Source organism: Ambystoma mexicanum, chromosome 1p, assembly GCF_040938575.1.
Source record: "Ambystoma mexicanum isolate Mex_15411 chromosome 1p, UKY_AmexF1_1, whole genome shotgun sequence".
In the NCBI taxonomy this organism is placed as follows: Eukaryota; Metazoa; Chordata; class Amphibia; order Caudata; family Ambystomatidae; genus Ambystoma; species Ambystoma mexicanum.
In genome coordinates, this window is record NC_090921.1 from 1,478,351,223 (window position 1) to 1,478,378,304 (window position 27,082).

General features: G+C 48.9%; 1 protein-coding gene across 2 annotated transcripts in view; it reads left to right on the top strand.

Moving 5' to 3' along the window:
• Nucleotides 1–27,082, top strand: part of IQGAP3 (IQ motif containing GTPase activating protein 3) — a 1,503,259-nt gene that overhangs the window by 669,364 nt on the left and 806,813 nt on the right. For both annotated transcript variants that reach the window (XM_069607146.1, XM_069607147.1), the window contains exon 21: nt 23,603–23,674. In XM_069607146.1, coding sequence (XP_069463247.1) covers nt 23,603–23,674 — 72 coding nt within the window. The remainder of the gene's footprint in view (nt 1–23,602; nt 23,675–27,082) is intronic.

Sequence of the window (27,082 nt, forward strand, 5' to 3'; positions counted from 1 at the left end):
CCGCTACGACAGGGAGCTGTGGTACAAACTGGCTCCCCTGCTGGACTTTCTACCGGACGACAAGAGGGCGGATGCCCTGGAGATCTTGCAGGAAGGTGAGGTGGCGTCGGACCATCGTCGACACTGGATTTCGCCAGTTGGGCAACGGCGTGTGCCTTAGGCGGCGTGGATGGCTCAAGGCTACTGACTTCGGTCAAGACGTACAGACCAGAGTCCTGGACATGCCGTTCGATGGGAACAACCTGTTTGGGAAAACAGTGGACGATTCCCTTCAAGCCATTAAAGCGGACACGGAGACGGCCCGGGCTCTCGGGGTTCTCCAGCAACGGCGGCCACCCTTTCGGAGCGGCGGAGGCAAGGGCGCCTCCAAAGGTTCCGGCGGCGGATTTTCCACCTACCGTCAAGCGGCCCGTTCGTCGTCTCAGGAAGCTTACAGGGGACGAGGAAAGTCAGGCGGATCCCGCCGTCGTCGCCAAGGAGGTCAAGGCGGCAAAGCCTAGTCGAAACAGGACTGAACCGGCCGTGGGGTCGGGCCCCCACCGAAGCACCCCGGTTGGAGGCCGGCTGGCGAGCTTCGTCAGCGTGTGGGAGTCCATCTCCACTGACCGTTGGGTGCTGGACGCCCTAGCCCAGGGCCACGCGCTCAAGTTTCAAAGAAGGTGCCCGCGCATCCCCCCTGTGGCCAGGAAAGAGCTTCACGTCCCTCAGCTTCTCCTGGAGGTAAAGGCGATGCTCAGGAAGGGCGCCATCGAACTCGTCCCAAAAAGGCTTCGGGGCTCCGGAGTTTACTCAAGATACTTCCTCGTGAGGAAGAAGACGGGAGGATGGCGCCCCATCCTAGACCTACGACGACTGAACAAGTTCATCAAGGCACAGAAGTTCCGGATGGTCACCCTCCAGCACGTCCTGGGTCAGCTGGAGGAGGGCGACTTCCTGTCGTCGTTGGATTTGGAGGAAGCTTACTTCCATATTCCCATCCTAAAGGGGCACCAAAAATTTCTCAGGTTCGTGGTCCAAGGGCGTCACTATCAGTTCAGAGCCCTTCCCTTCGGACTACGGTCGGCACCCAGGGTATTCACCAAGTGCCTTGCACCAGTGGCGGCGCAGCTGCGCCGAGAGGGGATCCACGTCTACCCCTACCTGGACGACTGGCTCATCCGAGCCAAGACGAGGGAGCTCGCCGTGGAGCACATGGCAAGGACCGTCCAACTTCTCACGGACCTGGGATTCTCCATGAACTACGCCAAGTCCCACCTGGTACCCGCGCAAGACGCACTGTTTCTGGGAGCGAAGCTCGACACATTGTCCCTTCTGACCTGCCCGTCGGAGGAAAGGACCAGGGCCATCCTGGGCAAGGTACAGCGGATGTTGGTTTTCGACGCGGCCTAGGTGAGGTCCATCAAGTCCCTTCTCGGAATGATGTCTTCTTGCATCTACCTCATTCCCCTGTGCAGGCTCCGGATGCGCCCGTTGCAGGAGTTCCTGGACGCGCGCTGGATCCAAACGACGGGCAGCTTCGAGGAGAGGATCACACTCGACGAGAGTTTCCGACGAGCGATCCGGTGGTGGGGCACCCGCGCGCATCTGACGGCGGGCATGGACTTCCAGACCCCAGGCCATCAGGAGACAGTGACCACGGATGCCTCCCTGGAAGGGTGGGGAGCGCACACCGAAAATCTGCACGCGAGAGGCCTTTGGCTCCCGACGGTGAAGTTCCTCCATATCAACGTCCTGGAGCTCCGTGCAGTGTTTTGGGCCCTCAGGTCCTTCCTTCCGTCCCTCAAGGGCAAGGTGGTGAGGATCTTCACTGACAACACCACCACCATGTTTTACATCAGGAAACAGGGCGGAACCAGGTCCCTAGCACTGTCCAAGGAGGCGCAGGACCTGTGGCATTGGGCCGTCGCCCAAAGGATGTTTCTGGTGCCGTTTCATCTGGGAGGGATAAAAAACACCATCGCCGACTCACTCAGCAGGGAGCTGCGCTCGTGCCACGAGTGGGAACTACGGCAGGATCTAGTGGATCGCCTCTTCCAACGGTGGGGCACATCCCGGATCGACCTGTTCACGACGGCGACGAACTCCAAGTGCCGGAGGTTCGCCAGCAGGTTTCCCCAGCCGAGGAGCATGGGCGATGCTTTCTCGCTCCCCTGGGAGGGCCTGTTCCTATACGCGTTCCCTCCATTGCCACTGCTGATCCGGCTCATCAACCAGCTCAAGAGGTCACGGTGCAGGATGATCCTCGTTGCACCTGCGTGGCCGAGGCAGATATGGTTCCCGGACCTTCTGGACTTGCCAGCGTCCCCGTCAATCAAGCTGCCAGTGGACGCGGATCTGCTCTCCAGGGAAGGAGGCGCCATCCTCCACCACGACCCGAAGTCGCTGAACTTGCAGGCCTGGCTCCTGCAGCGCTAGAGTTTGGAGGATACGACATACCGGCCGACTGCAGAGAGGTTCTTGCAAAGGCCAGGGCGTCCTTGACTCTTAAATGCTACGGACACAAATGGAAGAGGTTCTCTGTCTGGTGCCACGCACAGAAGATTAACCCTCTAAGGATTACGGCTCCCCAAGTACTGCCGTACCTGTTGACGCTGGCCAAAGCTGGACTGGCACACGCGTCCATCAAGTTTATCTTGCTGCGATCTCCCGATACACCAGAACCATGGGGCGGATGTCCTTGTGGTCCCATCGTCTGGTAAAAGAGTTCATGAAGGGACTGTTCAGATCGTTCCCACCGGTGAAGGCTCCGGCCCCGGCGTGGGAGCTCAACGTGGTGCTGACCAAGCTCATGGGACCTCCGTTCGAGCCTCTGCACTCCGTCCCGTTGAAGTTCCTGTCGTGGAAAACAGCGTTTCTTGTGGCCATCACCTCCGCACGACGGGTGGGAGAGATCCAGGCCCTTTCCTGCAAGGCCCCGTACTTGACTTTTCACGACACGAGGGTAGTGCTCAGGACGCACCCCTCCTTCATGCCCAAGGTGCCGTCGGACTTCCACCTCAACGAACCCTTGGTGTTGCCTGTGTTCTTCCCGTTGCCTTCGTCGCCGGCTGAGAGGACTTTGCACTCGCTGGATGTGGCTAGAGCGCTGAAGTTCTACGTGGACCGCAAGAAGTGTTTTTGGAAGACGTCACAACTCTTTGTGAACTTTGGACCTGTCAATCAGGGGAAGGCTCTCTCGAAGGCTTCCATTTCCCGATAGCTCTCCGGCTGTATCATGTACTGTCATCGGTTGGCAAACCGACCGCTGCCTGGCCGTCCGAGAGCCCATTCCACCAGAGCGATCGCAGCTACCACGGCGTTCCTATCTGGTGTGCCCCTGCTGGACATATGCAGGGCTGCTACGTGGAGGTCTACGCACACCTTCACGAAATTCTACTGCGTCGATCGGAATTCCAGGGAGGAGTCCAGCGTCGGCCAAGCAGTGCTGCGCAACCTGTTCGCCTGAGGTGAGCCTGGTGAGGAGGTAAGATTGCTTAATGTTGAGTTTGATGTAATGCTTAATGTTGAGCCTTTGCCACCTCCCGTGGTTGTGCATGTGTGTACTGCTATGTATTCTTTATTCATGAGCATGTGAATCCATGCCAGACCCATGCTGGAGAACAACAGTTACAGGTAAGTAACTTGTTCATTATGAAGGGACTATTCCGTTCATTCCCGCAGGTGAAGGCTCCTGCCCCAGTGTGGGAACTTAATGTGGTGCTGACCAGGCTCATGGGAGCCCCATTCGAGCCTATGCATTCTGCGCCCTTGAAGTTCCTGTCATGGAAGACAGCGTTCCTCGTGGCCATCACCTCTGCACGACGAGTGGGAGAGATTCAGGCCTTATCTTGCAAGCCTCCATACTTGACTTTTCATGACACAAGGGTAGTGCTTAGGACGCACCCCTTGTTCATGCCCAAGGTGCCGTCTGACTTCCACCTCAACAAGCCCTTGGTGTTACTAGTTTTCTTCCCGTCGCCTTCGATGCCGGCCGAGAGGACTTTGCACTCGCTGGATGTAGCTAGAGCCCTGAAGTTCTACGTGGACCGCACAAAGAGTTTTCGGAAGACGTCACAGCTATTCGTGAACTTTGGGTCTATGAATCAAGGGAAGGCTCTCTCGAAGACTTCCATTTCCAGATGGCTCTCCGGCTACATCATGCATTGTCACCGGTTGGCAAGCCGACCGCTGCCCGGCCGTCCGAGAGCCCATTCGACCAGAGCGATCGCTGCTACCACGTCGTTCCTGTCTGGTGTGCCCCTGCTGGATATCTGCAGGGCTGTTACGTGGAGGTCAAAGCACACCTTCACAAGATTCTACTGCGTCGATCGGGACTCCAGGGAGGAGTCCAGGGTCGGCCAAGCAGTGCTGTGCAACCTGTTCGCTTAAGGTGAGCCTGGTGAGGAGGTAAGAGATGCTTAATTTTGAGTTGTTGTATTGCTTAATGTTGAGCCTGTTGCCGCCTCCCGTGGTTCTGCATGTGTATACTGCTATGTATTATGTTCATGAGCATGTGAATCCATGCCAGACCCCATGCTGGAGAAGGAACAAGTTACTTACCTTTAACTGTTGTTCTCCAGCATGGGTCTGGCATGGATTCACATGCGAACCCTCCCACCTACCCCTCTGCGGCTCTTCACTTGGTCATACTGCCACTTGGCGTGCTACCAAATCTGAGGATGGCTGCCAGAAGCGGGGCTTAGGGAGAGGGCAGTCATTGGCTGGGGGCAGTATGACCCAGAGATCAGTGATTGGTTACTACTAAGAAAGACAGATCAGAAACGAAACTGATACTGATTTTTTTCTTTACCGAGGATTCCCAGCCTGACGGGGAATATTCATGAGCATGTGAATCCATGCCAGACCCATGCTGGAGAACAAGTTACAGGCAAGTAACTTGTTACATACCTTCATGACTATCAATCTTGATTCCGAGAATCCAGTGTCACGGAAACTGCTCTCCTAAACACCTGTGAAACATGATTGCAAACCTTGACTATAACTCCTCAGATGTCCTCATTCATCTTGAGCTCTCCTCTGCATTTGACGAGGTCATCCATTCTCTCCTCATTGTGATACTGTCAGCATCACTGACCAGGCACTGGATTGGCTGACCTTTTTCCACATTAACCGCCCTTCCCAGATGCAACTGGGCTCTTTTTCCTCCACCACCACCACACTGTAGCCTCCCCAGGGTTCTATACTATCGCTGTGCCTCTTCAATATCTATCTCGCCCCTCTTGCTAACCTGATCTCCGCCTTCTACCCTCATTTCCAGTGTCAAGCTTATTGCATGCAGCTTCCCTTCAAACTTCCCTCTACTACCCCCTCTTCCCTCTCTCTCATCCCTGACTGTCTTTCTGCCCCTTCAGGCCTGGTGTGCAGCTAATCTCTGTCTTAATGCCAGGAAGACAGATCCTTCTCATTGGGGCACCTGCACCCTCTTTTCCTCAAGCTTTGGCCACCCTCTCTGGGCCCTCATCCCCCACCATCCTGTGAGGCCAAAACTCTTGGGGTCATCTTGACTCCTCTCTCCTTCATCCCTCACATCATGGACCTTAACAAAAAGCCCCACTTCCAGCTTCACCTCCCCAGAGGCATTCTCCCTTCCCTCCGCTTCCCCCAGAAGCTCAATCTCTCCAGAGCTCTGCTCCTCTCTAGGTTGGACTACTGCAACATCCTCTTTCTCAATCTCCCTTTCCTCCCTGTGCCCCCTCCAGCTAATCCAGAACAGGGCTGCAAGACCCATCCTTGGCTTCAAGCCCAGGGACTGTATCTCTCCAGCCTTAAAACCTCTCTACTAGCTCCCGGTGACTGCAAGGATTAAATTCTAGAACCTCTGCATCATCCACAAGGCTTTCTGGGGCCTGGGACCACGCTATCACCAACCTTGCCTCCCTAAATACTCCCCTGCTAGAGACCTATGCTCCTCTAACTCCAACTATTCGACTTTCAAACACTTCTCCAAGCAGGGAGGGGGGCTGGATGATGGGTCTCTCTCCTCGGCTGGTGCCTCCCATTTGAACATCTTCCCTGCCCTTCTCACACTTGAGCCGGACCGCCATAAATTCTGGAAACTGCTCAAAACTCAGCTTTTCTTTACCTCTTTCCACTGGCCTGATACTCATGAATATCTTAAAATACCAAGCCCTTATTCCCAGTCAATACCCGCACTGTCTCCCTCCACCCCCACTACACTGCGGTTCTCTGCCTGGCGGCTCTGCATACCACCCTTGGGACCTCTTGCACTAGCACTTAGCCTAAGGTCCCTTCTTGGCTCCCCTTTGCACTTCCTTCCTGGGCACTCCACCACCAGTTGTCCACTCCTTTGCCCCCCCCCCCCATCCTGATCTCCTGCACTTCTCTTCACTTGCAACATTTGAATGCCACAAGGCCTAGTAGACCACAACTATATATTTAATGTTTTCCTTTGCCATTGTTATTCTTTCCCCTGTTCACATCCCATTTAGCCCTGTGGTGCTTTTGTATAGGCGCCTAGCAAATGCTCAATAAAATAAAATAAATAAAATTGTAGCATAATTATAGCACCTACTTTTAGTTTTAGTTTGTGAGGAGGTATTCGTCCTACAGCGTTTCCCTCTTTAGAGACTGAAACGTTGAACCAGTAATTAACTGTTCATTGATACTAGAACTGCCGTGCCCTGTTTGAAGAGAAGTGGGGGTGGAAAGAAGTAACTCAAAATTATTCTGAATGTTTGTGATAGTGGAAGGTGAAGTGGACCACATGAAACTGTGCTCATTCTGTTTGTTAAAATGATAGCTGTTGAAGTGTAAGACAGAGGCGCACTTTGCCAGTTGGACAGCAGAGGGCAACATAACACTGATAAATTGCATCGGCTCAGTATGGAAATATACCCAAGTGTTTAATAAATATAGAGATGGATATATGCAAGCTTTGGGAAACGGTATAGAATATTACAGCTTGTTTCTTTACTAAACTACAAATCTTTAGACATACATTTGATAATTTTTACACACTGGACCATTGCGATATGTAACATGAAGCTGTTCTGCTAACTTGCTATATGTACAAAAAATAAGCCCGTTTGTTTGCAGGTCTTCAGTTCTTTCACCACTGACGACCTCTCCAAAATATCCCAGCACTTGATTTCAGTTGTGCACATTCTTTTTTTATTTATTCAGAATTCAATTTTAAAAGCATTCTAAGCAACGTGGACTTAGAGAGTCATTATTTCCATTAATTCAAGTCTGCATCAAAACGCCATGCATTCCATCTCGCTATAGAGACTTCGCCAGGCAGCTCTTCATTTTGGGTATTTCGCACTACGGTTCAAACACATAGCTGATTATGTTACTGCTCTATAAGTTAAAGGGCCTTGTTACGAGTCCGGCGGTAACTGTGCCGTAAAACACGGCACGCTACCGCCGGACCCGTATTACAATTCCACCTCCGTGATTCCCGGAATCACCGGGGCATTACGACCCCGGTGATCGGGAATTCTGGAGGCGGAATTCTGTAAGTCCCCATTCCCATGGAGTCCCGACTCCATGGCGATGGGGGACAATGGAAACACTGGTTCCATCTATGACGGGGCCAGTGTTTCCATTTGCGCCTGCAGGTGGGTGGCGTTACTCCCGCCAGGTCAGACCTGGCGGGAGTGACACCTGCATGCCTGCAGGACTCTGAATCAGCCGGTCGGGAAAGAACGGTGGCAGCGTTTTTACCGCCACCGTTCTTTCCGGACCGGCAGGGTCGTAATGAAGCCCAATGTCTATCTAAAGCCACTTTGGCGGTCATCTTACAGAGGTTAAATAACTTGTTTTTTAGAAGGCAAGTACTGTGCAGCTACAAACAATAAATTCAGCCCCAAACATGCTGGTTTTCTCTTTCATTTCTGCCTTAGTGGGCTACTTTGTAAGTCATTCCCATCAGTCTCTAACCATTTACAAACATCTCTGGTTATAAATTTGATATTGCACTTGCTCGAACCATTCAATAAACTTGATTCTCATCAATAGGGTATAACAATCCTGCACAGTCTTTGTCAGCTAATACCAATACCGCAATTGATTTACAACGTTCTGATGTTAATCTTTAATCATTGTATAAATGTACGGCTAATTCTTCATCAGAATCATGGTCTGCTGGCTTCATTGTGTTAAATTCTAGGCGTTCAGATTCTAGTTTTCCCCTTTTGGTTAGATATGTGTGCCAGTGCAAACAATCTGATCGAAGTTGCAGCGCTATTCTGACTTTCTGCGAAATGTGTTGGTGGTGGATAATTCTCATCTCTGTTTTTAATAGCCCTCTAGTGTTGTAGAATCCTGATTTTTAACATGCATTTGGTTGATCCAATATAATGTATTACAGTGACAACCAATCGCATACACTAAATACCTACTTAGCAATTCATTTTATGGAATACAAACCATGTCTTCAATTGAATGCCATATTTAACTACAGTATTAGGTTTTGCACATACTCAAACACATTTTGCATTCTCTGCATTTCGAGAAACCCTTTTTGCCCGATGCATTTGACAACCAATGGTCTACATCGTTGTCTGATCAAAGACAAATCGGGGAGATTATATCCTCCAAAAGGGGGGGTGTGTGTGGTGTGTGTGTTTTTTTTTTTTTTGCAGGTCTTTTGTTCCTTCAACATTGTCAAACAAAACCACTCAAAAATATCCCAGCACTTGGTCTCACTTGTGCAAAACAGTGGATTTATTTAACCAAAAATGTGTTTTAAAAACATTCAGACCAACATGGACTTACTAAGCCTTCATTTCCATTCAAGTCGGCATCAAAACGTTATGCGTTCCATCTTGTTACCGAGACTTCGTCAGTCAATTATTACATCTTCTCTATACCAGCTATTATTTATTTGCTTTCTGCTGCATCACCGCTCACATGATCTTATTCAGGCAATCTACAAGTCTCATGTTCATCTCGAGCCTCCATTGCGGCCATTTTAGTGGTTTGGTACCTCGTCTTTCACTTAAATCGCTATTGCAACCTGTTTTTTTTTTATTCTGCTTTATTGAAATTTTTGTGAACATAACAAAAACAAGGCTACACAGACACATTGCAAATTTCAAGAATTACTCGATACATCGCCATGGTAGCAATTTAACAGTCCTACAAAATGTGTTCCAACTGTAAACCCTTCATCCCACCCCTCACGCCAGCCCCCCTCCATCCACCTCATCCCTTTCCTGATCCAACCAATTCTCTACTTTTAAACCCATACTTTACTGCTCAGTTTTCCTTATGTACTTAACCATAATTGAACTCCCATTCAGGTATAATTTCTCCCCGTTTTCATCGCTTGTGGTGTCATCCTCCCCCACCAATCTCTATTCCCCTTCATTCTTCATTCTTCAACCTTGCTAGATATATGCCAAACAGAGGTCCGACTATTCAGCTTCTAGCGACCCGTGTTCCTCATGGTGTGCTGCTGTCCCCAGGGAGTGCTGCTATTATGCGTTACACCACGTATATATTTCGGGCAACGTTAATCCACTCCCTCTTCTGTGGCAACTGCCCTCACTTCCAACGTGTTGCCAAGCACGCTCTTCCCTCCAGGAGAAGGCTGTGTGCCATTCACAGCAGCCAAATATAGTCTCCCTCTCGTTCTTCCAACCCGAAGAGAACCAGCATACAAGCTTCTAGTAACCCCATCCAGATCCCTGATCCAACTCAAAACTTCATCCCAATAGGACTGGACCTCTGAGCATCCCCACCACATATGCCAATAATTGGCTCTCGACCCACATTCGTGCCATCGCAACAGGCTCACATCCTGATACATTCTTGATAGCTTAACCGGGTCATATTGCCACCTGTAAAATAGCTTTATTGCGTGCAGTTTATATTGACATGAAACGGAGGTTTTGAAAGCCCTCCAACACATCCTTAACCATGTTTGCGGGTCCAGTTCAAGTCCCATGTCTCTTTCCCATTTCATCCTCAGCCTCATCCAATGTCCCCATCATGTCCACCAAGGCCCCACAGTGTCCCGATCACCCCCTAGACTCCGGCAGTGTGTCCAGTAGTTTCTCGAAGGGCGTAAGCTCCCTCTCTATCTTACTTTTCCATGCTTCCTTAGTCAAGACCCCATTGAGCTGCAAATGCGAAAAGGCCGAAAGTGTACCTATCCCAAGGGCCTTCACCAATTCCAATACCCTAATAAACTTCCCACTTTTCCACATTTGTCAATTCCCTGCAGTCCTGCCTTGTGAAATGCCTGGAACCTGGAAGGAATCAAGAATTTGTCCCGAACTCCCAGTACCCAAAGATGTGTTAAAGGTGAGGGGCCACAATGTTACCCCGGTCATCCCTTTACCTTGCCACGAGATACTCCAAATAGTGCCCAGAATTGAATGCTCACGTATCCTATGTATTAACTTCGTCCTGGGCACCCAGAGCCATTCTCCCACTGTTGCAAGCCTTAAGTAATGATTGTTAAGTCCCACCCATTGTAGGTCCCTCTGTCCTCTAAGGTGCAGAATCCATACTCTTAACTGGGGGGCCTTGTAGTATAGCTGTATATCAGGGAGCCCAACACCCCCACTCTCCATAGGAAGACCTCGATAGACACTCTGGGGTTCTTCCCTTCCCCCGGAACCGTAAGAGTCCCCTTGTTTGCTCTGAAGTAGAGGTCGGGAATGTGAATAGGTAGCATCACGAACAGGTACAGGATCTTTGGTAAGACTACCATCTTAAGCGCATTCAGCCATCCCTTCCAGGAGATGGGCAGCTCTTTCCATTTTCCCAAATCTTTCTCCAGGGATGTCATTGGGCAAGAGGGAGGGGGGGATACCTCAGAGACTCCACGTTGACCTCCATGCCCAGTGGGAGAAAGCGTCCCAGATCATTGTCCTTGCTTCTATCCAGGGGAAATAGTACAGACTTGCCCTTATTAATTTTAACGCCTTCCAAATGCCCATACTCTTCAGTCTGCTCCACTGCTACCATGACCGATGTCAATGGGTTTACCAGATGGAGGAGCATATCATCTGCATACAACCCTACCATATACAACTGTTCCCCCACCCTAATCCCTTTAGTTCTACAGTCCTCTCTCGCGCACCCCCCACACCCTTCCCCACCTTTCCTTGCAGTGGCAGAGGGGAGAGGTTTCCGGCCTCAGCGGGTTTCCGCAGCTCAACCCGATTACGCCCGCATCCGGGGAAAGCACTCTCGATTTCTGTGTCACAGTCAGAATGACGATGCGCGGTTCGTAGAAGGCCAATCTTTTCACTTTTTTTGGCTATGTGTGCACACAGGAGTCCTCCATCTTCCTTCGTAAGCGGCTCTTTGCTGGGAGGGTGTAAGTGGGGTTGCACTTATGTTCCCGAGGTCCGAATGACAGAGGGATATGCTCAGGCGACCTCCATCTGCGCCCCCTGGTGGCCATGGCCATTGCTACCTGTTTAATATTGGTCACACGCTGTCATTATTGTAATCTAAAAACAAACAGTATCTCGCTAGGAATATCAACATATGATACGATAATTCATTTCCTCTTCTCGGCGATACCATATTGTAAATTCAAAATGTATATGTATAGTCCCTGTCACTTATTAATCCAGTGGCTTGACTCTAATGGACTCTTACAGAAGCCTTTTGATATGCACCTACACCCATTAAATTTAGCCCCAGTGGGCTAGATTCGGTTCCATGTTATAATGTCCCCGCAAAAATGTCTCCTGACAAATAAGTTGCTGTTTTTTACGGAAACATTATTACATTGAACATGCGGGGGACACCCACGCAAACCCCTGATTTTTTTTTTTACAAGGAGAGCAGGAGACATCCCCGCAACACGCCCCCATACATAATGTCTCCAGTGGCTTCTCCTGGCGACATTATGTATGGGGACATTGTTACCTGATACCACTCCTAGCCGTCTCCACCTATTCAGCCCAAAACCTGGGATTTACCATATCTTGGTCAAAGAAGGAGAAGCGCATTCATGGCTCGGGAGACGCTGGAACAAATTGTTTTACTAAGCACGTTGGACACTTAAACTAGTCGTATGTGGCGAGTGATTAACGTGCTTTTCCTTCTTTGACCAAAAAGAAAAAGTTACTTCTTACCTTGTAACGTTCTTTCGACGGGATGTTCATCCGACGTATTCCTTATCTTTGATAATACGTTTCCAGCTTGCTGGCCTCGGAAATTTTTTCTGTAGAGGGCGCTCCGCGTCAACGTCCGCCGAGTCGATGTCCCTCGACGGTGTCATGATCAAAGCAAAAGGCTGCTGGGGTATCCCAAAAAGGGACTGTACATCAGCTTATTGTTGGTTAGTGGAACAGCATCACAGTGAATGGGTGGACTTAGATTAACACTGCCTGACTACCTAGCATGGCTGCCCTAGTTGGTCTCCAGTCAGTGTTGTGCGGTCTAGCTGTTGTCACTCCATTGGTATTTAAGCCCCTCCCAGCGTGCGCTCCCTGCTTTGCGTCTAGTCAGTTTGCCGACGCTTACCTATTCCTGTGATTCCTGTCAGGCTCGTACTTTCATAGTTCTTAGAAGCAATAGTTTAGCGACCATAGTTTATAGCCACTTCCCTCTCACATTAGCTTACTGATTTTTGTGACGGAAACCTTCGGAAAACTCCCTCTGTTACTCCAGTCAAGTCATAGCAGACATTGGTGGCGTTGTGACGAGCGTATTGCTCTAGCGAGCCTCCGCCTAAACCCGCGTTTTCAATTTTACCTGAAGTGAGTTTATTACTCACCTCTTGTTCCAGTTAGGCGGCAGTCTCCGAGCCTCTCGCTCTTCGTCTACAGCCCCGCTTGAATTCTCCTCAATAACCCAATTCCGGAGCGAGTGCAACTTGCGCCTTGGTTCCTGTCAGGCGCCAGTGTCCTAGCGTTTCGCTCATTCTCCACAGCCCGCTTGAACTTGCCAGCATTCCCACTCCTCACGAGGTGACACCACCGCAAGTATCTAAGCCCTTTCTTGTTACGACACGTTAGTCATTGTTTTCAAGTTGTGTATGGGTGCAACGTTTTTAAAGTTGTGGAGAGTTGAAAACTGTACTGGCGAATAACGCCAGCAATAGTTAGGAGGAGGGTCATTCTTGTGTTCCTATTCTTCTCTTGCATGTGCTGTTGGTAGCTTCACGTATTTTGGATGTAGCATTTGTTGTGGTACCATTGTTGGCTGGATTTACTCAGTCCCAGTTAGGCACCACTTTTCATTCATGGTTCTTCCACCGCATTCTTACAATTCTTATACTCTTTAAGTACATAGAGTAACCCCCATAGCTACCCCATAGGTTTCCACTTCCCTCACATGTTCAAAGTTCATATGATATCACCTTCCGTGTCTGGAGCTCATATCATCAGCATCTTTCTTCAGAACACTGCGCCCCTGCACAGATGCAGGATGGAGAGCTCATTAAAACAACATACTAGGTGAGACTCTAGGGGAAATATTGCCAGAAGATTAAATAATTTCCTGTGCACTTTTGGGTAGCTTCCACTTCACTTAAGGGAATTTTCTGAGTGTTCATAGGTTTACCGGATAATGAAGAAATTGTAAGAAGTGAAAAGTGCTAATTAAGGAGAGGTTTGGAATAGCTTCCTGATTGTCCCTGCGGAGTCAAGGTAAGTGTTACAGACGGCCAACGTATTGGCGCCGACGTCACCATGCCCATAAATAGCCACGCGCTGCGTCTGTTGCTCAGTTCCGTTTTTGTAGCATAAGAAGAGTCATGCCTGAATTGGTTATTGACCTTGAAGGAGCGTAAGCTGCAACCACAAGGGAAGTATCACTGCGGGCATGGATGGGAGGGGCGATGAGGAATACGTCGTAGGAACATCCCGTCGAAAGAAAGTTACAAGACAAGAAGTAACTTGTTCTTCCAAGGGATTGTGTCCTCCGATTTATTCCTTATCTTTGATAGACTCCCATAGCAGTGGCATGTAATTGGAGGTGGGAGTGAGAATGTTATGTATCCCTTTAGGGATGGACCGAATGTAATACAGCCTTGCCAAATCTGGTCTCTTGACTAGTGGGGGAATCCAGGTTGTATTTAATGTATGTGCGGACGACCATATGGCAGCCACACATATGTCTCGGACCGGTACCCCTCTTTGGAGAGCCGAAGAGGCTGCGATACCCCTGTTTGAATGAGCCCTGAGATTTTGGGGTGGCTCTTTCCCTGCCAGTTTGTAACATTCCAGAATGGCCAAAATAATCCACCTGGAGATGGTTTGTTTTGTTATGGGTAGTCCCAACTTGTGACCTGAGTATCCTACAAAAAGTTGGTCTGCTTACCTGATCGTAGCCATTCTGCTGATGTAAAAGCTGAGAGCTCGCCTTGGGTCCAGCCTTTGTAGCCTTTCTTCCTCTTTCCCCGGATGGGGAGGAGGGTAGAACGAAGGTAAGGTCATTTTCTGAGTAATATGAAATTCAGAAACCACCTTTAGGAGGAAATTAGGCTTCACCTGTAGGACAACTTTGTCGTTGTGGAAAATTATATGTGGGGGTTTACAGGAGAGAGCTTGTAGCTCGCTCACCCTCCTAGCAGATGTTAGTGCTACCAATAGGACAGTTTTAAGCGTGAGAAATCTCAGCGAACAAGAGTGAAGAGGTTTGAATGGAGTGCCCATTAGGAAGTTTAAGACTAAATTTAAGTCCCATAAGGGAACCTGGAATGGTTTTGGAGGATAAACATTAGTTAATCCCTTGAGAAATTGTATCACTAGAGGAAGTTTGAAATACGATGGTTCCTCCGCAGTGCGCTTGAAGATAGAAAGCGCTGCGAGATAGCCTTTTACAGTGCCAACTTGAAGACCTGAGTTTGCCAAGTAGATTAGAAACGATAACACCGTTGGTGTACCACATGAAAAAGGGTCGATATTCTCTTCCCTACACCAGCTGCAAAATGTGTTCCAACGGCAGCGGTATAAAGACTTTGTTGCTGGGCTTCTGGCCGAAAGCAACACCTTCATGACGTCATCAGGGAGATCCCAATCCTTGTACCTCACCCTTTCAGATGCCAAGCGTGAAGGTTGAGGGTTCTGGTGTCTGGATGGAGAACCTGACCTCCCTTCTGCGAGAGAAGATTCTCTTTGAGTGGAAGACGGATTGGAGGACAGATGGACATATCTAGAAGGTCCGGGTACCATGTTCTCCTGGCCCAATCCGGGGCAATTAGGATCATGGTTTTCCGGAATCTTCTCAACCTCCTGATCATTTGAGGAATAACAGAGACTGGTGGGAACGCGTAAAGGAGTGGAAACTCCCAGTCCACTACGAACGCGTCTCCTAGAGCTCCTCTTGGGGGAAATTCCCTTGAACAGAACAGATCGCTCTTCTGTTGGTGCTTGTGGCGAACAGATCCACCTGAGGGGTTCCCCAAAGGGCGAAGATCTCTTGAAGGACTTCCTGAGCTAGCTCCCACTCGTGGGAGACTGTGCTCTGCCTGCTCAGAGCGTCCGCTGTCAAGTTCTTCTCTCCGTCTAGGTGGACTGCCGATAGAGAGATTCCTTCTTGGATTGCCCAAAACCAGAGCTGCATCGCCTCTCTGCACAGTGGCAGTGATCCTACGCCTCCTCTTTTGTTGAGGTAGTGCATGGCCACCGTGTTGTCTGTCATTAACAGGACATTTCTCCCCTGTACTGATGGCAGGAGAGCTTTCAGCGTTGGTCTGATCGCTCTCAGCTCCAATAGTTTGTTGTGTAGTCTGGACTCCGATGGAGACCAACGACCGATAATGGTCAAGTCGTTGGCATGGGCTCCCCACCCCGTGAGTGAGGCGTCTGTGACTACTGTTATCTCCGGCCATGGTTGCCAAAACAGTTCTCCTTTCAAGATGTTCTCTGGATAGGCCCACTATTTAAGGTCGCAGGCTACCTTGTCCGGAATCTGGAGGAGATCTGTCATTCTCCCTGAGAATTGCGCCCACTGACTTCTCAGTGCCCACTGAAGAGATCTCATTCTCAGGCGAGCCTCTGGCACAAGGAAGATGCAGCATGCCATGAGGCCTAGCAACCTCAAAAAGTTGAAGGCTGGGAGACGTTGGGCATTTTGAAACTTGGTGACCATCTGTAGAATATCTTGAGCCCTCACCTCTGGTGGCAAGGCTTTTCCCAGGGAAGTGTCCAGGACCGCTCCAATGAACTGGAGTCTCTGTGATGGTATCATCTGTGACTTCTTTAAATTGAGGGAGAAGCCCAGTTTGTGAAGGAAGTGGCAGACATAATCTAGCTGGGCCTGGGCTTGTTTCGAAGATACAGCCCTGATCAGCCAATCATCCAGGTAGGGGTAGACGTGGATCCCTTCCCTCCTTAGACTCGCCGCCACTACCGACATCAGCTTGGTGAAGACCCTCGGGCGGAGGTCAGCCCAAATGGCAGAACTCGAAATTGATAATGAGAGTCGCCAATTGCGAACCTCAGTTATTTCCTGTTTTTTAGATGGATTGGCACATGGAAATAAGCATCCTGAAGGTCCAGAGATACCAGCCAGTCCTGGAGCTAGAGGGCCTGACGGATCTGAGAGAGTTACCATCTCGAACTTGTCCTTCCTGAGGAACTTGTTCAATTCTCGCAAGTCCAGGATGGGTCTCAGTCCTCCGTCCTTCTTTGGTATGAGAAAGTAGGGGGGAGTACCAGCCCTTGTTCCTGTCCGCTACAGGTACCGGTTTTATGTCACCTTTCTCTAGCAAGTCTATGATTTCCTGCAAGAGGAGCGGATCTGGAACTTTTAGAGAGCTGTTCCCCGGTGGATGACTTTGGGGGATGTGTAGAAAGGGTAGGCAGTAACCCTGGGCAACTGTCTCCAATGCCCAAGCATCTGACGTTATAGCCTGCCATTCCGTCAGATGGTGAGTTAACCTGCCCCCTACAGGTGTATTGTGTGGAAAGGCCTCAGAGTGGTTTGGGGGCGGCTGATGCAGATGCCGAGGGTAAAGAGGCACCTGCTGCTGCTGCGGCCTTAGTACCTTTGACCCATCCACCTCGGGTGGATCTCCTTTGGCGTCTTTGAGCCGGCTGTCCTCTGCCTTTCGCGAATGCGGAATAATAGCGAAAGGACTTTCCTCTCCCAGAGATTCCTGAGGGGCGAAAAGGAGTTTGGCGGATAGCAGCTCCTAAAGATTTTGCTGCTGCTTTAGAAGTCTGCAACTTTTCCAGACTGTCAGCCTTTTTTCCGAACAGTGAAGAGCCGTCAAAGGGCATATTCAAAAGTCTGGCGGGTACATCTGGAGCAAAGCCAGACTTTCGCAACCACGCATGCCTGCGGATTGTTGTACTTGCCGCCATGGCCCTGCTGATACTGTCAGCGGAATCAATGCCAGTTTGAAGTGATTCGCACATGGCATCTTTGCCATCTTTAATAATGTTAAGGAAGGCTTCCTTTTCCTCTCCTTCGGGTATGCAGTCAGCCGCTGATGAAGCACACTCCCACAGTGTGTGACTGAACCTGGCGAGCGTACAGGTGGCATTGATGGACTTCAACGCCATACTACAAGCAGAGAAGACTTTCTTTGCCATAGAATCATACCTCTTGTCATCTCTATCCTGTGGGACAGTAGGGTAAGCGGTCCTACTGCTAGATGAAGTTGCCGCTTGAACCACCAGGCTCTCTGGAGTCGGTGTTTTGATAAGTATTCAGGGTCAGCAGCCGTTACCCTATACTTGGCTGACAATCTTTTATTGACCGCAGGGATAACTTCAGGAGTTTCCCTATTAGATGTAATTTTCCTTTGTAAGGCTGCATGGAAGGGGACCACAGGGTCCTCCTGTGGACCTTTGTCTAATATGTCTGTCAGGTCATCCTGTTCAAAAACAGGCGAAGGCGCAGACCAACCCATGAATTCAATAATTCTTGCCATCAGGGTTCTATAGGGTGTTTCGGCATGTTCCCCTGGGTCTGACTTAACAAATTCCACTTCTGGGGAAGTGTCCAGCCCACTTGCCTCATGTAGTGACTCCTGTAGGTCCTTCAACCTTCTTTCCTCAGAGGTGAAATCCTCTGAAATGGGCAGGGTGGTCCTCTGTAACCCAAATGTTTCCTGGTCAGAATCTTCCCCCTCTTCATAAATTGAAGATAGTCCAGGGTACTCTGACCTCTGAAATGGTGTAAAACCCATCTCTAAGGCAGAAGGAGCCAAACTCGTCATTATTGGGCTAGAAAACTTCGATGTCGTCGACGCCGATGTGACAGGCTTCGAAGGCGCCGAGAACGGCATCGAGAAAACTGGAAGAGGTCTCAAAGAACTTGAGAGGATCGGGATCCTACTCGAGGACATCGACGACGGTCTCTGCGTCGTGCCGGAGGCCCTTGCAATCACTGTTGGCTGTGAAGTAGCCTTGGTCTTCTTTCATCGGCGTCGAGTCGATCGACCGATGTGTCGAGGAACCCTTCGACAAGTGTCAATGGCGCCGGTCCACGCGTCGAAGGAATCTTCGACGACGGCGTCGAAGATGGTGCCTTCTTACCCGATGGCTCGTGGCACTCTCAGGTGGAATGTTTCGCCGGGTGCTGCGACTCGCGGCGTTTTGATTTTTTGGGTTTTTCACCCGGGGTATCACCCTCAGCTGTCTTCGAGGGGGTCGAGGCCGCTTTCTCGAAGACGCTTAACATTTTCTTTCTGAATTCCTCCCACTCGGCCTGAGAGCTGTGTTTTGTGGGACAGGAGACCCTTACAGGGGAAACAGAAGACGACGAGGAAGGGGATCTTCGACGTCTCTTTTTTGAGTGTCTTGATCTTGATGAATGGTGGGAGCTACTTCGAGATCTAGAATGGGAATGTTTTCGAGGGCGAGGAGACGAATGCCTCGACTCAGCCGAAGAAACCTTCGATGAGGTTTTGACTGACTTACCTCTCTCGAGCTTCCCCTTGCGCTCCTTCAAGGCTTTCGCCGCCATGGACATGCAGTCCTCACACTCCGAACAATGGTGCTCGGCTCCCAAGCACCACAAGCAGATCCTGTGTGGATCCGTTGTCGTCATTTTTTTTTACCGCATTCTCGACATTTCTTGAATCCGGATCGCAGCGTTGTCGGTTCTGGTGAAGATGCCATCGAGAACGAGTAGGTATTTATTCAAGTAGATATAGGGTTATCCTGACTGAACTGAGCAATGACGTTCCGAGCCCCCACGAAGCGCGGAAAAACGGAGCTGAACAACGGACGCAGCGCGTGGCTATTTATGGGCATGGTGACGTCAGCGCCAATACAGTGGCCGTCGAGGGACATCGACTCGGCGGACATCGACGCGCAGCGCCCTCTACAGAAAACATTTCCGAGGCCAGCAAGCTGGAAACGTATTATCAAAGATAAGGAATACGTCGGAGGACACAATCCCTTCGAATGAATATTTTGACAGAATTGAAGGAATCCACCAAAATGACTGAATCCAATTTATCTACCCCACCAAAAAACCTACTGTACATACCACAAAAAGTTTGAACTACTAAAACCGGTGCCCTATGGTTTTTCTTTTTCCTTTCTTTTTTCTTTGTTTGTGGCATCTACAGGGGTGTCACCCGCAGCCCCCGCTCACTATACTGTATAGCATAGTGAGCGGGGTGTTGCGGTAGACGCCCCCACAGCCTTTGTTTCTGTTTTGTTTTACCTACTGCACCAACAGACCTACTATACATACCAAACATTGTTCAAACTTTTGGTAGTTCAAACTTTTTGTGGTATGTATATTAGGTCTTTGGTGGGGTAGGTAAATTGAATTTGGTCATTCTGTCCGAATCCTTTCAGAAGACTGGAATTTTCTGTATTTTTAAACTCTTGGCATTGCACTCCTATCTAATGAAAATGTTCCAAACTATATTTAACAATTTAAGTCTACCTTAATTTTTGGTAATGCTCAGGGCTTGGCTGTTGAATTACTAATCCGTGTCCCCACTCTAGGTGCTTTATTTAATATATGGTGTGATTTGGTTTCATTTTTGAGGTATTAGCTGTAGGGGAATATTGAGGCTGTTTCTCTGTGGCATTTTGTGTCCAGATCATGATCATATGTTAAGTTATGTAGGGTTCCTTTTTTTCCCATCTCTTAAGCCTATATTTACAGTGGCTACTATCATGTAGTGTTGCTTGCATTGAGTATTTGATGTGGGGGGTTGCTCACTGACCATTTATGCTTTTATACATGTTTTACTGTTCTGTTTCACCAAAGTCTAAAAGGTCAAATAAGTAAAAAAGAAGGGAATGTTTTCTCACAGCTTCCTTATCTTATATCCTCTATTTCAAGTGCCAGTTGGGTTTGGACATTTCTGGAACATATCTGTGCCTCATGACTTCCAATCTTTTTTCCATGCACCCAGTATAGACGCGTCTAGAATGCCGACTAGCTTTGTGTAAGTACTGCTTCATGCCTAGCGCACTGAATGCCTTCAGCTTCAAGCAATGCTCAGACAGCAATAGGTAAATATTTGTCTGATTTTCACAGGTTGTGCCTCTACTGCCTTGGGGAGGACCACGACAGCAGCTCCTGTCATTCGGTGCGCTCAAAGGCCCTCAGAAGCTTGCAGATTAGACCTTCGCCTTTCATTGCAAGGGTGGTAAAAGTACCCCTTCTACGCTTCTGGTTCGGAGGCCAGAAAGACCCTGGTGGAGGATTATCATCCAGTTTGGAAGGACAAAACTAAGCATGGGAAAAGTTCTTGTGCCCCTTCCAGGCATTGTTTTTTTTCCTCCTGGTAGTAGAGATTTCACTCCTGCTCCAGAAATACGTTTAAAGATTCACCACCTACACTGCAGGTACCCTTCCCCACTAAATGCTCTATTCTGGTGTAGTGGGAGACATCTTTCTCCAAAGCGCCAGTGCCTATCTCATTCTCATGACTTAACAGTCTTTGTGATAACATTTTAGACTGCAACTGCATGCCAACAGGCTCAGTTTCACATTTAGGAGTGGGCGCCGCTCCACCCCACTCTTGCACGGTGCATTCCTGCATTCTGCTGTTGACTTTTCTCTGCAATTCGCTCCCTTTTCAATTAATTCTTCAACAGGACTGAAAAAAGGGGGAGGCCTTACCCTTTGGTTCTGAACCATATAATTTCTTGGAGATTGGGGACCTCTCTGAAGAGTTGTATGGTAAGGGCCTGATGATTTGGCCACACCTGCAGTAGGCTCGTTGCTTGGGCACTCCTTTTTATCTGGATCGTCTTTCCACACCGGTGACCGGCAGACCTTGTGCTTCTTTTCAGAAGGTGATTGCCAAAGTGGTGCGATCACTAAATGTATCCGCCTCCCTCTAAACCGAAGGTCCAGTTTGACCTGACTGGCATTTTGGACGAGGGTCCTCCATGAGAGACCCTCTTGCCGTTCAACCCAGCAGTTGCTACATTTCTATTCGCATCCTGAGAGAGGCTGGTCTCAGGCCTTGTGGTAGACTGTGCCCTTGCGAAGAAGGATTGTCTGGCGCTCTTAGATCCCACCCTTCTTTCCATTCACCCATCGCTGATCAGCTTAGTAGAGCTGACTGCAATGGCAGGTCTGAAGACTTAGTTTCCCTTCTTGCCCATTGATGGGGAGAGCAAGAAGCTAGATGCCATGGGTTACGATGTGTTCTCGCCAGGATACTTTGTAGGCTGTTATTATCTGCGCCTCCGCCAAGTACATGTGTGCTCTGTTCTTTGTGGTGGTAGAGATGTTACTAATACTGTAGTGGGGGTTGGTGTAAAGAGGCTGCATGCTAAATCTTGGGCCTTGACTCTGCAGATTGTCTGGTACATGGAATGGGCATTTGGTTATTATTGCAGAGGCACTTCTGGTTGAGGACCTCAAAATTCGCTCATAATGTCCAATTAAATGTTCTTGATATGCCCTTTGTTGGCAACAGCCTGTGTGGGGCTTAGGCTGATGATTTGTTGTAGATATTTGAGTCTCCCATGCCACTACCAAGTTCTTAGACCTTTGTGTTCAGCAGTTTTCTACCTTGGCTCTGAGAGGTTATGCTTTACATTTTTCCCAGGCATCGCGGGATTTAGCACCTTTGGGTCAATAGTCACATAGTTTGTTCTCTCCACCATAGAAGGAGATGAGGTGCCCAGAGGTTTTGCCATATCTGCTGTCCCCACAACAGCCTCATGTGCAAATTTTTCTGTGAATTTGGTATAGTCCAATTGATGAGAGGAAGGTTGTTTCTGTTTGGCCCAGAGTGGCATCATACCTCGTTATATTCTTGAGCTTTGGAGGTCATAACATAGGGTTAACTGCTGCTCTTTTTTTCTACTTCCATCTCCCTTCCAGCACTTCACTGCTTACGGCACTCCCCCTGTTTGAGTGTTTGGAGTCCGTGAGAGGGATGTTGGGTCTTGCAGATTCGAAGGAAGGGTTTTGTAGAGTTGGTGCCTCGTTTGGAGCAAGCAAAGGGCTGGTACTTCCTTTTATTTTCTGGTTTTGAAGAAAGACTGGGCACAGCTTTACATGGATCTGACGGCGGATAGCTCATGCACCACTTGCTGTTCAGCGGTTCCTCGGCTACTGAGTGCTAGTGAAAAAAGTGGAAAATAAGTCATGAGGCACACGTGCCTCCATATATACTGCCCTTGACGTCCTGTCGGTCCGCTTATTGTGCAGCAGCTCTGTGCCAACTGGTCGCGGAAATGCTTTCTGAAGACAGCTGGTGCTGGGGATACAATAACTAAGGAATCTGGGAGAAAGTACTAATCCATCAGAAAGAACATTGCTAGAGGTAAGTACCTTGTTGTATGGGTGATTTTTATTAAGTGTACAATTTTCAGTTTACCTGTGTGGTGTATTCTTTGGTGGTAACTTTGCAGGAATAACTATTTCACGATCAGCCTGCCTTCATTCTCGAGTTATGTCTGACTACTAAGCCATAGCTTGCCCCATTAGAGTTTTGTCTTTCCATTTTATTTCATTTATTGGGTATTTATAATGCACCTATACAGTGTATTTCAAGGAGCAACAAGACAGGAAGGGGGTGGGGAACAGGGAGGACTAAACAAAAACGTCCTACTAGGCCTTGTAACATTCAGATCGTGCAAGTGCAGTAATTATGGTTGAAAGACCCTGTTCTACTTTTAGGTTTGATATTTTTACATCACTCACAAGAGGACTGTATAACCTATTAGTCCTATAACTTGTTAATAAATGGGGTTTGTTCTCCCGCACTATGTCCGATACAGCAATTTTAGAATGAATCTTTATGTAAGCAGAGTCATGCGGAGGTCCTGATTTTTGGGTCTGTTAATGTTGGAGACTGCAACTTTTTGTAGATGACACAGGTGCTGGCCACCACAACAAACAATATTGAAAATCTGGAAAATGCATCCTTCTTTTGGAAGTCGAATACCCTGTTCTACGCCCTGTTTTCCTTGACATGAACTGTTCGTAGCCAGTGTAGAAATGTTGGTGATTACATTTTTTAAGTAAAGTGAGTTAATTTGCCTGTGGTAGTACAGAACTACCTCCAGAATGTCTGCCTTAAATGGGTAAGATTATAGGAACACAAAAAAGCCATGGGTTATTGGTGAGCTTACTACAGTGAACTCGCAATTGGGGATCCATTTCCCTCCCCTCCCTCCAAATTCAGCCTGGGAGTGTAGGAGGATCCACAGAGAAGTAGTGTAGTGTTTCAGTGTTTTGCGCAGTACCTTCCTAAGAAGCATGATTTTCTCTTCCTCAGATTCAATCTTATGTGAGGATGTGGCAAGCCCGGAAGAAGTATCTGGCACGGCTGCGGTTTTTCAGGAAAAATGTGAGTTTTTGAATCTATAAAAGCTGCCGTCTTTGCTAATGCTGTAGAATGCCTACTAGACTTGGATCACTCGGTTTTAGATGTATTTTTTTTTTAAAGTTACTTTTTTTATACAGCGCTATTGCTGAGCATTTGAGAAGTTTATTGTAATTTGACATGTTCATTTGTTGCAGCATGTATACGTTTAGCCTTGTTGCACTCTGTTTTCTTGCTGAATTAAACTATTCACCTTGTGGGATCATGACACCTGAGGAAGTACAACATTTCGGAAAAATGTCAGATTGTTGGCAGAGAGCCATGTCTTGACAAGTTTTCCAAAATGTCATTGTTTAATATCCAATATCCTGAGGTAATCTGTTCCAAAGCTTTGCAGTTTGACAAGAAAGGAATATACCACAGATTCAGGCCTGACAAGCTGTGTAGAATTTAGCGATTTAGTTTCCACCTTGGGAGGGTCTGAACCACACAAATGTTTTCGCCAGAAACAAAGGGCATCTTCTTTGAAATGACTTCTAGGCCTTCTCCCACAGATGCGTCATCTTGATATATCTCCCTGCACATCAGCTGGTTGGAAGAATTCGACAGGAGGCATAGTGCGACTCAACCACTCCTAGACTCCGGATGGGACATTTGTGATCGCATATATAACATGGACTATTCCCCCCATACATCAGTTCCTTTTTTTCCTGTATGTTCAGCACTCTGTTTTTGTCATGATCTCTGCTTCCAAAAGATCAGGACTTGCCCGCTCCCTTGGAAGCAGACCCATAACCCCGGTTCCGAGTGCCAGCCAGTCCCAATTGGGACCTTTTGGACCCTGTCCTGGCGCCAGTGCCACCAGGCTCATAAAGATGCCCAGTCCCAGCGCTGGAAGTGCCGGGCTCATTATGATTGGGTGGACTTACCTGCAGCAGACCATGCTGCTTACTTACCTGCCAGTTGAACCCCTGATCCTCTTCTGTTTGGGACTACTTTTCCTGTTGGGTGGGGCAGGAGCCACTCCCTAGGTTCAGAACACTGGAACTCTTCTGGAAAGCAGGAACTGTTTTCTTACCTAGGCGTGGCTGTGGAAGGAGACACCTAAGCACTACAGGAGGCTATTTAAACCACACCCGATGGATGAATCTTGCTTTGCGTTATTCTGCATTCTCTGCAGCAGAACGCTCATCGTGTCTTCTGCTTCTGATCCTGGGCCTAAGGAAACAAAGGCTTACCATCCTGGAATCCAGTCTTCAGCAGCACCTGTAAAGACAAAGAAAGAACAGGTTAGCACTACGGTCTTCAGTGGCAGCGCATCTCTTACCTGGTTCATCGGCTGTCACCAACGCCTCGCGCTGCATTCCGGCATCTGAAAGACAAAGGCTTACCTACTCTTCGCATGTTCCGGAGGTCTTCGCACTGCATTCCGGCATCTGAAAGACAAAAGCTTACCAGCTCTTCGCACGCTCCGGAGGCCTTCGGCGCTGCATCCCGCATCTGAAAGACAAAAGAAGGTGCGTTTAAAGACATTGGGCAACTTTATTACTCACGTGCCATTACTCCTTCCCACGCCGAATCCAGTGGGTATTCCAGCACCCTTCAGCTTCTCTAAAGCTCCGAACTTGTACCTGCAAGATAAAAGGGACAGTTAGTGCGCATCGTGAAGCAGGCTACAAGCGCTTACCTACGTGCTTCCAGGCGCTTCTATTCCTCACGCGGGTTCGATCCTCAACTCTCATCAGCCCGCCATCCGCCATCGCCGGAACTCTGCAAAACAAGAGATATCATTACAAAAGACTTTTAAGACATTTGAAGCGCCAAGAACTTACCGTTCGTGCAGTTAACGACGGACAGCAGTCCTCTGAGGTCAAGAGGCCTGCACCCTTATCCAGTGAAGGAACTGGTTACGGCACCCTGCCCCGAGGCAAATGGAGAGCTCGGCGTTCACTTACCTAAGGTGAGGGCGTTAACCTTTGGGGTTCTACAGGAGAAGAGAAAGGGAAGAGGAGAGAGGCACCCAATAACCCCAGTTCATTAATCCCATATTTTCTATCTGCAGACATCTTACTCTTCGAGTCAGACATACAGTGCACAGAGGTCCAGCCCAAAGAGCCAACCGTGTGTTACACATCACCTTTGAAGATACGGCATTCACCCAGTCAAGACCGGCGCCTCTGCGGGAATCAGGTGAGCGTTAGTTTTCAGACAACAGCTTGAACTTCTGGTTATTACAGAATGTCTGTTGTGGCCCAAACCTTAAGATTTCAAGAGCTGTCGGGACCTGCACAATGTCTGTGTGGTGCTATCTGGAGCATGATGCAGAGCAATGTGGTTCCCGTCTGTCATGAACCTGAAGGCCGCGAGGGGAATGCTTTGCTAAACTGGAGCTAGGGAGGACCCCTTCAAAGCCAATGTCCCCTCCTCCTCCCTCCCAATAGAAAAGACAGCTACAGCAGGTTCCACAAGCGATCAAAGAATTGGTCACATTCTGGCAGTGAATCGCATCACTCGTCCTCACAAAGAGTCAGCAGCCTGGGCACGATTCCGACTCATCTGAAGTGAGGGGCAAGTCTTAGCTCTCCAAGGAGATGTCACGCTCACCTGGTCTCCACGGGGGCGTTCCCGTGTCTGCAGGATGTCGTCTGCACTGGTGTTGCTCCGCTTAAATGAGGGTGCTAGCTTGCATTTTCCCTTCGTTCTTGCCTCAGGAGAAGTTTGCCTGCAAGTCAAAACATGATATTAGCAAAGTGAATGGAGCTGATTTTGGTTTTCACTTCCTTCCGATTTTCCTTCTCTTCCTCTGGCTCACCTTGGTTTTTTAATGGGTGAGCTCTCCGTCCTGCACACTCTGGCAGGGGCGCGGTTACACTGTCGTCCCAGGATCACTTTACTTCACTGATCCGATGGAGGTTGCTGAAGTGGAAGGACTGAAGTAAGCTGGTAAGTCTCTATTCCAATAACTCCTTGGAAAAGCTGCTTTAAGTCTTTCTGCTCAAGGTATCTAATGTTCGTTCTTGTCTTTCAGGTGCGGCATTAAGCGGCTTTCGGATGATGGCATGACTCTTCTGACAATGATGAGCAGGATTACTGCCGGTAAGTATAGCGCTGTGCGACACGCGCTGATTGTTCGCTTTATTTAGCTTTCCTTTGCTGTGTGCGACTAACTTGCTTTGTCTTTTCTGTTCGGCAGGTGCGGCGCAATTCCAGGAAGAAGATGAAAGAACCGTTTGACGGTGTCGAGTGACGGTGCAATGCAGAATGATGGAGAACTGCTGAATGGAGTTCCTGGAGGTGGCCGATTCAGGTGAGTAGTTACCCGAGAGGGTACCTTCTGTTTGGTTCTTCTACAGATGCAGCGGTCCGTGGGTAAGAAGAAGGCAAGGTCAGGATGTTCTGCAGGTTAGGGCTTCAATGCGTGAATAACTCCTG